The sequence below is a fragment of the Aythya ferina genome (genome assembly GCF_964211825.1).
Source record: "Aythya ferina genome assembly, chromosome: 2".
In the NCBI taxonomy this organism is placed as follows: Eukaryota; Metazoa; Chordata; class Aves; order Anseriformes; family Anatidae; genus Aythya; species Aythya ferina.
In genome coordinates this window covers 83,703,579-83,721,889 of record NC_140297.1, presented here as the reverse complement: position 1 = coordinate 83,721,889, position 18,311 = coordinate 83,703,579, and the positions used below count along the sequence as shown (strand labels likewise).

The window sequence follows — 18,311 nt, the reverse complement described above, 5'->3', positions numbered from 1 at the left end:
AAAACCAAATGGATTATATTGATTTAACTTACTTTCAGCAGCCATTCAATTTTAAATACAAATATTTTATAAAATCTGCAGTTCTTTCTGCTACATTAACTGTACAATTTCCTAAAATGCATGTATAACAATTCCAGAGAGGACCTTCTTTCACTTTTTTCACATGGCTTCACTTGTCAGTTAAAAGCCAAAAGATTGATGAAACATGTAGACTATAACTTAAGGATCTGTGACAGAATAAGTAAAACATTCACCAAAACAGATTCAAAGCATTTACCATTATATTGCTTCCTAAAATAGAGACATTTTGAACCCAATCATACAGTTACCTAAATACCCTAAAGACTCACTGAGAGTACATAAAAACTGTCAACATTTTAACAGCTGAGAAGTAGCAACCAAACCTTCTCAAGCTTCTTTCTCCAGTAGACTAGACATACACTTACCCTCCTGCATGGAGCAGTGGGAAGTCTAAGGAGAAAATAGATCATTCCATTTTATAAATTTCACATGAAATACAACATTGATTATTTTGTCCATCACAGCTTAACACACCATTTCCTAGATACTTTTTACTTACAGGAAAATGCATATGCTTCCCACCCACTACAGCCCTCCTGATTTCATCCTATCATTTCTCTTACTCTAGATATTGTTCTTTTAACTGTATTCTCCAGTCATGTGCCTTTCATCACTATCTCACACTCACCGGGTCTGTACTCTTCACGGGCTGAGTTGATCTGTACCTCTGTTTCAGCGGAAGTTTGCAGTTTCTGTGTTACCTCCTCAGCAGTCTTTTTAGTCTTACTCAGTACAATTATTAAACTCTCATCATCTGCCAGAGAACCCTTAGTGCTTGTAAGTCGGAACAAAAGGTTATCTTCCAGCTCTTTCATCCTCCTTTTGTTTAAAGTCACATCTTCCATAAGATCTGTTCTTTCTTTCTCTAATTCCTGTTGGGATACATGGTAATATTTGGAAAACAGAAAAGCAATCAAAAGCAAAATATAACAAGGTATTTAGTTTTAAAAATACTTATCCTACTGAAACAGTGTAGGTCAAGGTAACTGCACTGATTTACAGAAAGAATTCCAGTGGTATTTCTGACAGTAGGTCTATTGTCAGGTTTCCAAACCTTCTATGTAAGTACGTGTTAACAAATTGTTTCAGCAAATACTATAGAGAATGCTGATATCATGTCCTAATAGAACTAGAAGTCCAAAAAATTAATTGCTTTTCTTCTCTGTTTCAGACAAAGACAGGGGCAAATACCATTCCAAGGACAGGTTTAGATTTAACTTAACTAATGTTTTCTTCATTTATGCCCTGTTTTCCAATCACCATATTGAAAATATATTCTGTTTAACAACGAGCATCTTTAGTCAGCTAATCAAGCATCAAAGCTTTCAAGCTTTCAAGAAGCTTTCAAGAAGCTAAAATATTCCTCCATTAGACAGGGATAACTTTAGGCTATCACTAAAATCTTTCATTGTTTAAGAAAAGAAGGCATGTAGAACTCAAATTTAGTTCTTTATCGATAGTTATTTAGTTGATTATTTTTAGTAATACAAGCTATGTGGTTTATATAATTACTTTGTTTCCCAGAAGTCACGTATAAAAGATAGATAAATGCTGATTAACAGATTTACATAAAAATAAAAAGAATTGCTGCTTAAAATACTCAGAAAAAATAAGTTGTTCAGAGATACAATGTCTTTCAATTTATTCTTCTATTTCTCATAAAATTCAAAGAATTTTTAAAAACATTACAAATCCCTCAAAAAGAAAAATACACCGTTGAAACAATATATATGTTTCAATACAGTGAGCAAAAAGGATGAAAAAAAGTGAAAGGAAGGGTTAACAGTCTTTCAGAAGATGAGGATAATATGAATCTTTTTCTGGGAATCAATAATAAGTGAAATGGATGATAGATATATTAGCTATGTCTACACAAGTACTCCTGCACCATTTACAAAGCTGTCACTGGTTGAAGTTAAGCTGATAGCGCAATGAAGCTGTCTGATAGAATGTAAGTCTTCATAGAATGAGCATGGTTTCTCTCATGAGTTCCATGGACTGATCAGAGAAATGCAACTACTAAACATTAACAAGATTACTTCAGCCATTACATTGGAAAATCTTACATGGAAGGGGAAGAAAAAAATAAAATAGCTCAATAGCTGCCACAATCACATTCCTCTCCAGTGAAGGTAAACTGGAACTGTTGCCAAATTTTAGCAAATACAGTCACAGATACACAGTATCATAGATGCATAGTGTGGTTTTTGACCTCAACAGTGGTCCACCTTATATTTAAGGAATAAAGTAACCAATAGTCCTAAAGATGCAGAACTGCTGGTGGCACGCTTACTGGCATTGTCATCCTGAACTTTGACTTGCTTAATTAATGAATCTGCAGTGTCAGATTAGTTAGTCAGACCATATCTCCTTGCAGCAAGGAAGTAACTAAATCCTTTGCACCAGGTTACATTGCCATGAGTTCCACAGTGTCTAGCCAGAAGAATATCAGTTTCTATTTCATGACATTATACCTCGGTGAGGCAGGAAAAATAGAGTATGGTATGGTTGCAAGAGTAAAGACAGACAGAAACTTCTGGTTGACTGAGTTTTCTTCTGTCCCAGCTTTTAAACCATCTTAAACAGGTTATATTAACAACAGTCACAATAGAGAGACAGAAAATTACTCTGCAATATGGGAAGTAAGAGTAATAAATTGAAATGAAAGTGAAATCTTCTACAGGTAAATATAAGACACACAGTCAGGAGAAAAATATAATTATTTTTTTACCTGTTTCTCTGTGAGAATGACTCTTCCTAAGAGCTGATTTTCAAGACCTTTCATGGTTACGGTAAAGTCAATGATGGAGGTTCGAGCATTAATTTCAGGAGAGTAACCTGGATTTGGCAGTTTTGTGGTAATGTAAAGTCTGAAGCCATTCATCACATCTACTTCTTTATCACCAACCTTCACCTTAAGAAAAGTAAGAAAAAGACATCAGGTGACAGTGCACACTCTTGGAGGTACTACATGTAGAAACAAAGTTTACATCTTTCTGTTCAAAAGCATAAACATCCAGGTAAAAATTACATGTCTGATGCAAAGAACTTGTTGAAAATATCCATGGAACAGTTTAACTGATGTGTTCACAGATTCTTTGAATTCCAGTTACTTTTCATCATTGCATCCCCTAAATGAAAAACATTACACCGGGCAAACAGAGATCTTGGTACCTTCTTCACTTAAAATTGTCATAAACAAAGGGATAACAAAGACTATATATTAATTATATGTGAGTTTAAATTTAACCCCTTTTTAATTTCGTATTAGCATTGATCAAATTTAAAACATTTTAATCTTTTGGAGGCATATATTTAATAAAAGTTATTCTGTTGAGGACAGGTAGGAGGCAGTTTCCATTTGTTTGTTCATTTGTTTCGTTTTTACCTTATTGGTGGAACCTGATTTAATGAAATTTCTTTCCAAAATATTATCTAGTGCTGGGTCAAGCTCTTCTCCAACATCTTCTATCAAAAGAGGTCTTCCCAGAGAAAGACTGTCTTCTAAGTGATTTCTGAAATACTTGTGATTCAAAGAAGTGATCTAAAAATACAAACATGGACCTATATGTTATGTTTCACCCAGTAACCAAACTTAATGCTTGTCTTATATTCAAAGATTATTTCATTTTATTCAGATAAACTACTGACAAGAAAAATGGTCCTATAGCTAAATTATGGCAATGATTGTGACTACAAGAGATAAGCATCAGGGTATTATATTCTCAGATGTCACTGAATGCAAACTGCTAGTTTTCGACTACAAGAGTAGGAGTAAGACAACACTAAGCACATAAAGTTTTGATAACTTATGAGTGCAACTAGACAATAAATTCACAGGAACCTTTTATCAACATCAGTTTTATCCTGAATAACTTACCCAAGTCAAACCACAGCAAGGCAGATCCCAAGATTAGGGCTTTTTCCTCAAAAATTAGTGTTTTATATATTGAATAAGACATTAAATAGTCTTTGCTTTAAAAAGTTATTCTTAGTACAATTGTGACTAACTTTTCAACACATACACAAAGCACATTCAACTTACGTTGTTTATAACTCTAAAATTAAAGTCTAATCATCGTTTTATTTTTATTTTTTTTAATATGACTAGCTAGGCAACCATTACAAGGGTTCCACGCTGACAGAGGAATCAATATGAAGGACAAACATTTCCTAATAATAGTCTAAGAGCCAATTTATTATCATCCTTCAAACTCCTCTACCCTTTTTAGGGATACCTTAAAAAAACATGTTTTGTTTGGTGCAATTATTATTGCAGCAAACAAAGACTTTCTTCCTTGTACTTTCCTGTTTGAATTGATTTTGTGTATCTTGCCTCAAACAATATGTTGGGGCAATTCTGTATTCACTACATATTTGCTGAATATTTAGCAACTGACATCCATACTAAGACAACACAAATTATTAATAATTTCTGATTATGAGAAAATAATAATATCATGTCATGCATCCTTTCTTAAACATGTATATGAACTTGTACTAATCATTTGTTTTCTCTGTTTATACTATTCTGCAAATATGCTTCAGCCTGTATCAGACATTACACATTGAGGTTGGTCTCCAGTAGTTTATGTTTCTTTCAAACAAATTCTTTTAAAAAAGTGGGCTACTGGTATTAATAAGCTTCAAATGTACATTTTTCATATCTAGTCAAATCTCCAATCTACCTATACACATATACATTTTATTTTTATAAAAACTGCTTGCTAATTGTTATCTGAATCATAGATATTTTTGTTTGTTTGTTTTGTTAGCTAAGAGTTTCTAGGGACTATGAAAGCACCAGAATTCCTGTTACCTGGAGTTCATTTCTGACTTCCTTATTCTTAAGCCAAATTTTACCCTGTGCCTGTGGATCAATTAATAAAGGATAACGAGATGCTTTAGTGGCAATTATTCCATTCTGTATGGATAAGTCATCATTTGGTAATCCTTGCAGGTTCCATTCACTGATAGTAGAAGCGTCAGTCAACATTTCAATCAGGTTCAGGTTCGTACTAAAGGGGATTTTCCGGGCTTTCATTTCCTTTTGCCAGTCATTTAATAGCAGACTGCGAAACTCTTCGTTGAAAGGACCAGAGTAGGACAGAAAAGCTGTAGCCAACAGTACATCACCTTAAAAGAAAAAGAAAGAAAACAAACATTACGACTTCACAAATTTTATTCATGATAGAGACACTTCCTTCTTGATTTGTTATGTTTTTGATGGTAACTGGAAGAATGCACTTTGGCTGATAAAGATGATAAATGAGCTTTTTTCTCCAAATTCATTGCATAGTAAAGCAATGCTACATTTCACTAGATGTCATGTTTACCTTACCCTTACAGAGCAACTCTAGGAATCAAGAGGAGAAAAAGTTAAAGTAATACACTGAGTTAGGTTTACGTTTCAAGGTGTTGGTAGCAGGGGTGGCCTCTTAAAAGAGGCCAGGGGCTACTCCATGCCAGAAACAGACAATTCCAGCTGATTCCAACAGCCCCACTGCCAAGCTGGTGGTGCCTCTGGGAAACAGAAAAAGGAAGGGCAAAATGCTGTGCTAATGCTAATGCTAATGTTTAATTAGGTAATGCCAATGTTTAATTTGGAGTGCCAATTAAGATCAACTGCAATTATTACTACTAACAAGAAAATGTAGTAACACACATAACTATGGAAACATTGTGTGACACAAGTTTTAAACTCCTGGTCATCCTCAGAATTTCCTCCTCCCAGACTAAGTCTCATGACACTAGTAGATTTTTTTGTGCTTCAGAAATAAGAGTACAGGACTGCAATCTGGAGAAGATATTGTGGTTTTATACTGCATACTAATATTTTTTATACTTTTCCAAGTTATCTATTTAAAAACATGATGAGTGTGTGGGGAAGGTATCCTGTACTTTTAGTAAGTTAATAATAAACACACACACAGACACTGTGCCAGCAAGCAATACACAACCACTGCTTTTTGCAGAATTTCAAGGCAAATGTCAGAGAAACAACTTCAGGCCACAGAAAAGGACAAGATAAATTTCATTTACTTGGTATAACTAATCAATAAATCCTTACAATAAAGTAATTTTATTTCCAAGTGTTTACTTACACAATAAAAAAATTACTTTTAAGAAACAAAAGTTTCACGAACACTGATAAATGCATTTAAAATTCTTGACTTCTATGCTTAGAAGTCAATATGACCGAACGTCTTTCTCTCTTCCACATATATTCTGTTATAAACATTTTACTGGCTCTTTCTTACACGTCAACACGCCACTCTTTTGACTATAGTCTACCAAGTTAAAATGTCAGTGTCCCAACCATTCAATGCACCTTGTGTTAAGGTGCATCTTCACCACAGCATACTACAGCATACACAGTATTGTAGGGGTTTTTAAATATAAACCTCAGTCTCATTGCAAATTTCACCTAGCTGTGCTTCAGGAAGAGAATTAACAATTATCTCAATTTTAGCAATGGTAAATCTGAGCTGCAAAGGAAATATTTGAAATTCCAAATGTTTTTAATTTCATTATCCATTACAATTCAAGCAGCTAATTTACTTCTAAGCTCAAACGTGTCGACAAATGCTTACCCACTAGTCTCTTGGTCTGAACAGCAAATTCTTTACTCTGTTTAGTCCATCTCTCTTTTTCACCTGCTAGACCACTTATAAGACTTGAAGCAGTTTGCATTTTATGCCGGCAACGTTCAGCATCTTCAAGCAAAGTCTAGATAAAACCATCCACCAAAATATATGGTTTACAGCCATGTATCTGATAGGACAGAAAAATCTCTATGCCTAACTAAACCAGTAGAACAAGAGTTCAAAAATACATTTTCAGTAGCCTATATATTCAGTAACATATAATTTCAGTAATATATATTTAGTAATGTGCTGTGTGAAGAAGGAGGGAAAATGGGAGGGTAGAAGGATATCATGACAAACTATCAACATCTGCCATAAATATGATTCAACCTTTTAATATTCCTACTCTTAATTTTCATATTGGTACATATGTTACAGAAGCATGAGATGCCTGGTACTTATTAATTCTGGGAAATTCTGCCCAGAATTTCAAATACATTATGCACTGATAATATATATTAACAAAATTTGATGTTACAGTACTAGGCACTAAAGAAACAACCCAATTAAAATATTTTTGAGGCACTGGGAAGGAGGAGAAGGAGAAGGAGAAAGGTGGGATCAAGAAAAAACATATATATACAAAACATATCATCTCTTTTTCTCAGTCCATCAGTGCTCTTTTTCCAAGGAATAACAAAGAATTATGAGAGGATGCATTAAGTTTTGCTCAAAGGATGGGTGGCAACTTTCTCTAACAGTCTCTTTTCAGCAAAGATACATTCACCTGTTTTTCTCTCATGGCTTTTTCATACTCTGCCTGCACAATATCTAACTCTTCTTGCTTGGCACCCAGTTCTTCCTGAGCTCTCTGCAGATCCAGCATAGCAGTGGTTAGGCGATTCTCCTGGATTGCTAAATTAGCCTGTGAAGCATACAAATAAAAAAATATATATTTCCAAATACATCTTTTGCTATACATTGCTATACAAATACATTTGCTACAATGTATGGCAAATTGAGTTTCATTGCACTGTATCACAAAAGCAAAATGTTCAGCAGAGATTTCATCATTCATTAAAAACTTTTATTTCAATTATACAACAAACTTTTTCTTGTAGGTAGTTAATTAGTTGGTCTTATATAAATTTGAAAAACAAAAAACAACAACAAAACAAACAAACAAACATACAAAAAACAGAAAAACTTCTGGGCACATCAGCTCTTTTCAGCTGGCACAAAATTATTCTGAAATGGCCTTTGGAAAGACTGGTGCCATGAAAAGTCTGTTTTAGTTTGTTATTTTTGTTTTATTTTTGTTTTTTGTTTTTTTTTTCCACCACCTGTTTTGCTTTGTTTAATGAAAGATACTACCTGTAATCACAAATCTTCCTTCGCCCTAGATCATTCCTGTAACAAATATCGAGCTATTCTTTCTTAAAATCATGCTTGACCATGTCTTTCCTGACTTTCAGTCCTGCCCTTCAACAACTACTTAGGCCTGCTTTTCTGATAACACTAATAACACTGATGAGCAGAGACTCTGTATAGTCTTATGAACGGATATACTGAATATTAAATGAATCAGATCTCAAGTATTTTCTTTCTTAAGGTAAAGCAATTGCAACTGTGGATTAAACTAGATGTCGGTAAAGCAATTGCAACTGTGAATTAAACTAGATGTCTGCTTCAACCCCATTCAAAAGGGGCCCAGAGACACAAAACTGCATAATCTTTTTAATGATCTTGACAGCCTACAAATGGTAGTACATTTGAAGCATATTTCATTGTAGTTACTATTTTCAGCATAGTAAATTCCTACCAAGGCAGGCACCAGTTACAATAAGGCAGCTGATGTTTCCAGCAGATGAAATCCTCAACTGCACATAGGCAGGGAGGAGAAGAAGTGAAAAGTGTTTGTGTGCCTCCCATTGACTAATAGACTTACCTTTAAGGGTAATACTTCTTTGTTGATGGAAAAAAATACAGCCATGGCTTTGGTCCACGAGCATAGCCCAGCAACATTCCCACATACTCTCTTAGCTGTCTCAATGTTGTAGTCCACCATTTCAAAATAAGGGCTCAAAAGCTCCACCACTTCTTCATTAATTGTATCCTTTGGAAATTGCTAAAAGAAAAAAAAAAAAAAAAAAGTTTGTACTATGTATGACTATGTATGTACATAAAGTATACATATATATACTTTAGCACACACAGAACACTACCGGGATCACAAATGTTATTTAAAAACAGATAGTATGAAGTTCTCTGTTATATTTGGGAGCTTGCCAAAGTCATTCTTCTCTATTCTATCTTCATACAAAATGGAAAAGAGTTTGCCTTCATTTATGATCTTCTCTATCCTATCTTATCCACTAACATTACAAAACTGGAAGTCAAGTATATCACTGAGATTCAGTTTGAAATTCCATTTTCCTTAATACTGAATAAATAACAATATTCTTTAAAAAGAGAGAGAAAAAGATCTGGTTAATGGACACACATTCTATAAGACAGTATTTTCAAAGGGTAGCCAGCTACCTTCCCCTTAAGTTACCTTTAATCATTAATGCAATATGTTTCAATTTTAACAATTTGGTTTGAGCCTCTTTTTTCTTTATACAATGCCTCTTCCATTTTCATCCCAAAAGCTCTGAAATTTCTCCCTTAAATTTTTTTTGACGGCCAAATATTCTGTATTTCAAATATTCTGTAAGTTTAGTTACCTTCAGAAGTTTATTTACAAGGTATATCATTGATGAACTTGAAAAATAGCTGTTTCCAGAAGCATAAATAGGTTTATTTATGTACAAGCAATAAAATGTCCTTCAGTAAATTCATGGTACTACCGGCCATACAAAGTTGATCGAGCTTATTATTTGTTATATTCCACTGGACCAGAGAAGGATGAAGTAAACTCAGTGTGATTATAAACGTAGAAAATTATTGCTACCTAATAGGGAAGCTTTAACCAAAGAATAAGCTTTAAGATTTGTTTATATTCTTTGGTTTATGAGAACATTATTCGTCTAAATAAACAAATCAGATTATTAAGTCCAGTGGTACAGGACAACATATAAACTATTCTCTAAATAGAGTAATCATAATATTACTAGCTTAAATTGTGAGCTAATGGATTTATTCGTCGTATGCTCTTTACATTTCTGTAGACATATTATGCAGCCAAAAATCCCAAATTTCAAAAAAATCTGACTTTATACATCCTAAGAGTAACCCATTCTTTTGTAAGCCACTACAGAAGTTACAATGCTCAAAATTAAAGAAAAGTTAGAAAACATTTTGTTTCTCTTTCCTATCAGCTCTAAGCAAACAGATAAGTAATGTCTATTCAAATGCTTAAAGCTCTACATCATTTGTCACTGAAGGTAATTTCATTGCAATACTTAGGAGAAGCTGTAACTGATTTATGACTTGACTTTGCCAGATGGATTCAAATCTATTTTATAACAACATACTTATTTTTTAAGCCCTTAATATTTCAGATCTATTGTGTGCTTGATTTGCCTTGCACATTTGTTTTCCTATGAACACCAAAGGAAACCTTTCACCAATTTTCTTAAATTTAAAACAGTAATGAGCAGAAAGTTATACAAGTACCTGTAGGTTTTGTAAGAAGTTTCCTGCTGTCATCAGTTTCAAAGATTCTTGCCATGATGGGGTGGTACAACATTTTTCCTGATCAATTTTTACATTGTTCAGTTTCCTCTGGAAGAGCAGTAATACACAATCCATGATACGCATAATAAGGTGAGGAGGTCGACCAAGTGTTCGGACAGTGGCAATATCTGCAGGTTTTATTGTCTACAAAATTGAAACAAATGATAAAACAATTATTGTTATTATTTATTAAATACGACATAGAACACAAGGTCACTGACAGCATTAATCCACTGGAGAATAAAAAAATATATTTTTTTCATGATATTTGATTGAAAATAATTTTATAACCCAAAAGTATGAAGCTAGAAGGACCCTTCAGCCATATTTTGGCTGCAACTTTCTCCCAACTGCTACAACCACTTTTGACAAAACAAAGACTAAGATAGCAATATCTTGAAATTTTACCTAATTTTTTATTTTAAAGCAAACTTATTGAGCAGAAACACAATCTGCAATGGGAAATGCATTCTGTTGATATTTGGTTAGTAAAGTTGAATGAAGAAAAACAGTGAGAAGGCCTGATAGATATATAGATATGCACCTTCTATGTTTTATCATGCTGGAAATATTCCTGGTGTAGAAGCAAGCCTGTGAGACTATATAATAATAATAATGTATGAAAAACTGGGCCCTATTAAGTATGGAAAAGTAATTCTAGGGTGCAAATGTAACACTATAACTTGTAAGTCTAGTGTACATCACGAGTTTAAAAGGACTATCAGAATGGACTAATGAAGATATCTCCTTAGAAAGGCATCAATCTGAGCAGTTAGTGCACTGAACCACATACAGAGAAAAAAAAAAAGCCACTCAAAAATGGTCACTTCCAATGGGGAAGCCCACTACTATAACAGTCATAACTTCAACAAAAAATAATCGGTTATTGCAGGAGTGATATGTGAATGAGTGAATGATACTTTGCAGCTAACCTAGCAAATGCCTCTCTTGGAATTGCTAAAGGAAGTTTTAATTACTTGTGTTTATACTTCAACAATGGGATTGAAAATTATTATAGGTTGTTCTGATCGCCTTCCTTTCGCTTCCCTTCAAAACCATTCTGTTTGTTGCATTCAGTGTGCACATGACAACTTAGCAGAGTTTTTCTAGATATCCAAGCGGAAACTTTAATCAGTGCTTATTAGTGACCCTCAAGAAATTCACCCCAGCCTTTTTTCTACAATACAAATTGTGGCAAAAGAGTTGCATTCTATTCTATTCTACTTTTTACTAGTAGTTGTACATTTACCATGTCCTTTTTATTTCAAATGCAACTAAGTTTTAATGAACTTTGACAATTCTTACTCAAAAAAAAAATAATAATAATCGTCACATATGATAGAATATCTTGGGTGGGAAGGTGTTGGGAATTGGCATAATTGTTCGATCTAAGCTTGCTTTAAGCAACCAGGGGTAGGCCTTAGAAATCTCAGGGCCTGCTGTAGCTGAGCAAACCAAGCTGCCAGAGTAACTGTGAGAAGCTCCCACTGCAATGACTCCCACATCACCCAATTAAGGAACTCAGATAATATTGTTATCAGCAGCTGGCCTCAAGGACTAGGTCTACGTGGCCGTTAAGCACAAAGGGGGTTGTTTTCTAATCAAAAGGGGGGTTCTTTTCTTGCAGGTGGTGTTATTTTCTTAACGGTTTGTCTGAGTGCTTTTGACCAATAATCTTGTGTGAAACACTGTCCACCCCTGTCAAATTCACTATAAAAGTTGGGCTATTCGGGCAATAAAATGGTGAAGCATGATCTGACTCTGCTGGTGTCTGTCATGCTTTCGTCCGTGCTTCGCAACAGGAAGGGACATTTAAAGATCATCTAGTCCAACCCCCCTATCATGAGCAAGTACATTTTTCACTAGATTGAGTTGATGAAAGCCCAGTCCAACCTGACTTTGAACATTTCAAATGATGGAAGATACACAGCTTCTCTGGGCAATACTTTCCAGTGTTCACTGGTTTGGGCTGGGATAGAGTAAAATATTTTTCATAGTAGCTTGTATGGTGCTATGTTTTTGATTTGTGATGAAAAAAAAAATGTTGATAACGGAACCAAAATTTTAGATGTTGTTGAGCTGTGCTTACACAGAGTCAAGGTTTTGACTGCTTCTTACACTACCCTGCCAGCAAGGAGGCTGGGGGTACACAAGAAGCTGGGAGGGGACACAACTGAAACAGCTGGTCCCAACTGACCAGGTTATTCTGTAGTATATGGCATCATGCTCAGCAGTAAAAGCTAAGGGAAAGGAGGAGGAGGGGGGTCATTTGGAGTTTGTCTTCCCAAATAATCATTGCCTGTGATGAAGCCCACCCTTCTTGGAAACGGCTAAATATCTGCCCACCAGAAGCAAGTGAATGAATTCCTTATTTTGCTTTGCTTGCATACACAGCTTTTGCTTTACCTATTAAGCTGTCTTTATCTCAATCCACAAGTTTTGTCACTTTTACTGTTCCAATTCTCTTCCCCATCCCACTGAGGAAGTGAGTGAGCACTTGTATGGTGCTTAGTTGCATAGCAGGGTTAAACCTCAATACAGTGTCTCATCACCCTCATCATGAAGAATTTCTTTCTTATACGCAGTCTAAATCTACCCTCTTTCAGTTTAAAACCAATGCCCTTTGCCCTGTCACTACAGGCCCTGGTTAAAAGTCCTTCATCTTTCTTGTAAGACCTCTTTATATACTAAAAGTTTGAAATAAGGTCTGCCCTGGAGCCTTCCCTTTTCCAGGATGAACAAGCCCAGTTATCTCAACTTCTGATCATTTTCATGGCCCTCCTCTGAACCCACTTGATCAGCTCAATATCTTTTTTGTACTGGCAACTCCAGAGCTAGATACAGTACTTCAGGCAGGGTCTCATGAGGGCAGAGTAGATGGGAAGAACCATCTACCACATTGACCTCTTGGCCATGATTCTTTTCATGCAGCCCAGGATACAATAGGTTTTCTGGGCTGCATATACAGCCAACTCATAGCCAACTCATGTCCAATTCTTCATCCACCACCATCCCCACGTCCTTCCTTGCAGGGCTGCTCTCAATCAATGCAGCATCCAATCTGTACTGATACAGGGGATTGTCCTGACCCTGTCAAGGTCTTTCTAGATGGCATCCCCTCACAGTGTATCAGCTGCACCACTCAGCTTGGTGTCATCTGAACTCTTGCTGAGGATGCGCTCAAACCCACTATCTACATTATTAATGAAAACATGAAACAGCACTGATACATGTTTTTAAAAAGCTTATAAACTGTTCCATACCTAACAGTTTCTCAAAGCAGCATTAACATTCCTAAAATATGTAAAAATTGAATGGAATAACGAACTATGGATTTATCATCTGGGAAATGGCCTTTATATTTAATTGTATATTTTAGTAGACATTTGTCTACTTTGCAAACAGAATTCCATTAAAGGAATCCCTCATGGGAAGTTTATAAATCCATAATCATTGTGAATTCATTCCATAAAAGATGCAGCCCTATACAGACTTGTACAAAGAATTTGCTTAAATGAGTTTCTGAATGAATGAATGGATTCTGAGAATACAGATATGTATGCTGAACAGCTGAATTTTATGATAGTATAGCAAATGCAAAATGAAAGAAAATCTGGAGACCGAGTAAGCACAGCTAGTTTTCTCCTTTGTGAAGTCTCAAAATAGTGGTATTACAGCTTTTCCTTAAAAACAGATTTTCATTTATTAGAATACAAGATTTCAAAAACAGCAGTATTTCTTTGGTTTGGTATCTTTGGCCAAAAGCAGAATATAAGCTGCAATAAGACACAGGATAGAAGACACGTCACCAGTGTTCTTTTCATACCTCAGATACAGCCCAGTTAGCACTGTTTGCTTATACACTTGTCAGAATAGTCACACACCTCTACATTTTTGCTGTTTCATTTTTGTTTGTTTGAATGTTGTTCATTTGTTGTTTTTTTTTTGTTTGGTTGGTTTTTTTACCTTCTCCTGTAGCTGAGTATCAGAATTTTATGATTTTTATTCCTTATTCCACTCTCATCAGCTGTAATATCATCAACTTTCATTTAGACATTTCCATTCTGCCTTTCCAGAATCAAGGCAGTCAAGAAGTGCTAAGCATCTCTCCCTCAAAGTAAAGTTCTACATCCTTGAAAATTTATGCATGCTACATTTTCAAGACTTTGATTTGAGGAAGCATCAGAATGGTCTTTAACCATAACCACTCTTGGCAGACTCCCAAGCAGAAAGGAAAACCTTCCAGTAGATCTACATAACGACCATCAAGATTTAGCCATCCTTCATGGTTTTTGTTCATTTTTTTCTGTTTATTGAGACAGCAGCACCTCACCAACCCAGATCCAACTTCACAGAATCACAGAATTGAAGGGGTTGGAAGGGACCTCGAAAGATCATGGGGTCCAACCCCCCTGCCAAAGCAGGTTCCTTACAGCAGGCTGCCCAGGTAGGCGTCCAGACAGGCCTTAAATATCTCCAGAGAAGGAGACCCCACAACCTCCCTGGGCAGCCTGTTCCAGTGCTCCATCACCCTCATCGTGAAGTTCTTTCACATGTTGGTGCAGAACTTCCTGTGCTCTAACTTGCAGCCATTGCCCCTTGTCCTGTCCCCACAAACCACTGAAAAGAGGTTGGCCAAATCCCGCTGTCTCCCACACCTCAGGTATTTATACACATTGATGAGATCCCCCCTCAGTCTTCTTTTCTCCAGGCTGAACAGACCCAGGTCTCTCAGCCTTTCCTCACAGGGAAGATGCTCCAGGCCCCATATCAGCTTTGTGGCCCACTATTGCTATTCACAACGTAAATACCTTAAGGGACATTCTCGTACGCATTCAGATGAAAAGATATTTAAAACACCATGCAAGATCTGCAAAAAATAGTATTTGTTTCATCACTAACAATGAATCATGACCAGAGTATTATAATTCAATTAAAAAAGCATCACAAAAAGAGTGGGTTGAAAGACTTGAAGTCCCATGGTGATTGGTATATATTTGAGTGATTTAACATCTCAAAGGACAGAAGAAACTTTTTTGATGAAGGCAGAAAGGAAAGAATCATCAAACTCATTCAACATGAATTCATTGGCAAAAACTTAAATACAAAACATGAGGTTTAGATTTGGATGTAATTATAACTGTTTTTACAGGAAAGGCACTCACTCCTTTGCTCATTGCACACTAGTTGTTATATAACAGTACCAACAGTCAGTTACCAGTGTAATATCAACCTGCAGCACAACATAGATAAACTACAGTTTCAAGTGGAAGTTAAAATTCGCCCTTTGCTGAAAAACTCTCCATTTTAGATTTGATATTCAGGTGGAAAAAGACAGACAAAACAAAACCTAAACCTCAAAATGTGTATATCTATCTGTACTCATCTTCTGCCAGTTACATGGTGCATCTGCAATCTTACATGTGAAGAAGAGAAGCACATCTCAGGGGAAAAAAATGTTACACTTGGTCCAAGATTTTTAGCACTAACCTGTAAGGCTGCTTCTGCTTCCTCCAAAGCAGGTTTAGCAGCTTCCAACTTTTCTTCAGCAATGGCTTTGTCAACTGAGATGCTGTCTACAATAGCTTGGGCTTTGTCTTTCACTTTCTGAACTTCACCTTTCACCTGCTCAGCAGCCTGTGCTTTTACAGTAACTTCCTTTAATACCTAGAATGAAAACCCACACACTAAATATTCAAGAAAATACATGTATCCAGCTGGAAGAATGTATATTTCTGTTGTAAAATTTTATCTGTTGTATTTAAGTTCCGAAAACCAGAATGTTCAAACAAAATTACTTTTGTTGTTACTGTTATGTTTCCAAGATCCTTTTTTTCCTTTTTTCAACACTAAACTTCCTATTACTCAATTAATCTTTTCAAAATTTAAGAAAAAAAAAAATCTAAGCACTATACACTTCAAAGATTGTACATACCATGTCAGCTTTTTCATTGGCAATTTGAAGTTCCTTTTCTTTTATCTCCAGCTCTTTGCTCAGAGCAGCCACTGACTCAGAGGCTTCTTTCAATTTTTCCAGTCCAGTATTCATTCTGGAGTTAGAAAGGAAGAAAAAAAAAAAATATATGTAATTTCTCAATTTCCAAAATTCTCGATTCTCAACTTTCCAAATTATTCCATCAGTAGAATGAATCAGATGGATCTAATACCTAAGAATGTTTTATACACAGAATAAAACTTGTTCAGAAACTTCCACATATGCATCTGATGTCTTCACAATCAAGAAAGTGAACTATAAATAATTGCCTAAAGAGAGCATATGACTTGAAATGTTCCACACTTTTAAATCAAAGAGTATGCCTTTATTATTGCATTAAAATTGTATATGCTAGTTCCACATATGTCACTGTCCCCATTGAGCTCTCCATTGAGAACTGAGCTCTACGGAGCAGAAAGCATTTTCTGATCACTAAAATCCTAAGAAATATCTTAAATCACTATTTCTTGTTTGAAGAGGATGTTGAAGAGGTTAATAAAATCAAAATATCAAAATCAAGAACAACCAAGAGAGATTAACAGGAAAACAGCACTGAGATAATATTTCTATGATTGAGCATTAAATTGGCCCTTCAACAGCACTTTTTAATTTATCAAAATGTAATTCCTCATGACAATGACTTAAACTTAAGTGAGCTGTAGACTAGGAAAATATACATTTGGCATAGGAGGGACAGAAAGAACTACAGAGGCTACAACTGCAAAGGCTAAGCAGGACTGGGAGAGGTAAATCAAAATACAGAACAGATAAAGAGTAACACCTGCTAAAGTCCTTGACATTCTGCAATAAAGGTGAAATAAAACAAATTTCTATTCATGAATTAATCTGGTACATGGGAAGCTCAGAAAGCACAACACTGGACCACCTCCATTTTACAAGTCTTCACCTACACCATAACAGACTTCTAATTCAGTTTGGCTTTCAAATTAAAGATTTCAAGGTGAAATATGTTAGTTTGAGTCCAGCTCTCTGTGCCAGTTTTTCAAAATCAAGGAAATAAGTTTTCTTAAGGATGACACCAACCGATACACTAAATGCTAATTTTACATTCTAGTTGACTATTATTTCTGACATGAAGTTAAAATCTGCAAACAGACTGCACTAGTTTAACAAAGTACCTGAAAAGAGAAATATATAAAAACGCTTCATAACCCAGAAGTAAAAGGTTCAACAGCCTAAATTACACCATGTAATGACAAACCAAAAATACCAATGATCTTTTTTACATGTTCATATCAGATCAATACAACTGTTTAGCAAGAAAACAAAAGTTGCTCTTGGGTAAATCAAATGTTATTTTGACTATATTAAATTTATTCATTAAAATTGCATGGTAATGGTTTATATTAATTTATTTCCACCACCTTGCTCTTTAATACATCACTACCTTTTAGCCTTTAACTTACATGTGAAAAGCAAATCTAACATTTGTTCAATTACACCTTTACACAATTTTAGGAAACCCCAAAGAAACCTTCTGCTATGCAGAGATAAGCCATGCTTTGAAATAAGTACAACAGAAAATACCCAGGTAAGAAAGAAAATTACAAAAAGACAAGAGTAAACTGAGCAATATACCTGTTTGCTAATGTCTGTACTTCTGCATGCTTTTCTTTGTATGTAGTTTTATATCCTTGAATAAAAGAGAGGTAGGATTTGGGAGTCACATGTGTAGAACGTCTGTATCTTTGAAAGTAATCAGAACACTTCTCCGCCACTCCATCCTGGAATGAGCCCATACACTGCACAATTTCCTTCTTTGTCTCAGCAGTGCAGTCCATATCATATGAGGACAGGAAATGTTCAGATACTTAAGAAAACAAGAACAACATTCAAATAAGTAAGTGTTCAGGAAAGACTCTTAGCTTATAAACAAATCAACATGGATCATCACTATGTATACATGGCTATGTATACATAGTATGTATACATAATCAGTCTCTTCGAAC

At 35.3% G+C, this 18,311-nt stretch overlaps 1 protein-coding gene across 1 annotated transcript in view; it reads right to left on the bottom strand.

The window, feature by feature from the left end:
* Window positions 1-18,311, bottom strand: part of DNAH5 (dynein axonemal heavy chain 5) — a 126,234-nt gene that overhangs the window by 19,603 nt on the left and 88,320 nt on the right. The window contains exons 56-66 of the mRNA XM_084509041.1: window positions 17,941-18,172; window positions 16,282-16,396; window positions 15,837-16,013; window positions 10,287-10,490; window positions 8,617-8,796; window positions 7,456-7,593; window positions 6,675-6,810; window positions 4,901-5,217; window positions 3,470-3,625; window positions 2,813-2,995; window positions 710-953 (exon numbers count right to left, since the gene is read on the bottom strand). Coding sequence (XP_084365167.1) covers window positions 710-953; window positions 2,813-2,995; window positions 3,470-3,625; window positions 4,901-5,217; window positions 6,675-6,810; window positions 7,456-7,593; window positions 8,617-8,796; window positions 10,287-10,490; window positions 15,837-16,013; window positions 16,282-16,396; window positions 17,941-18,172 — 2,082 coding nt within the window. The remainder of the gene's footprint in view (window positions 1-709; window positions 954-2,812; window positions 2,996-3,469; window positions 3,626-4,900; window positions 5,218-6,674; window positions 6,811-7,455; window positions 7,594-8,616; window positions 8,797-10,286; window positions 10,491-15,836; window positions 16,014-16,281; window positions 16,397-17,940; window positions 18,173-18,311) is intronic.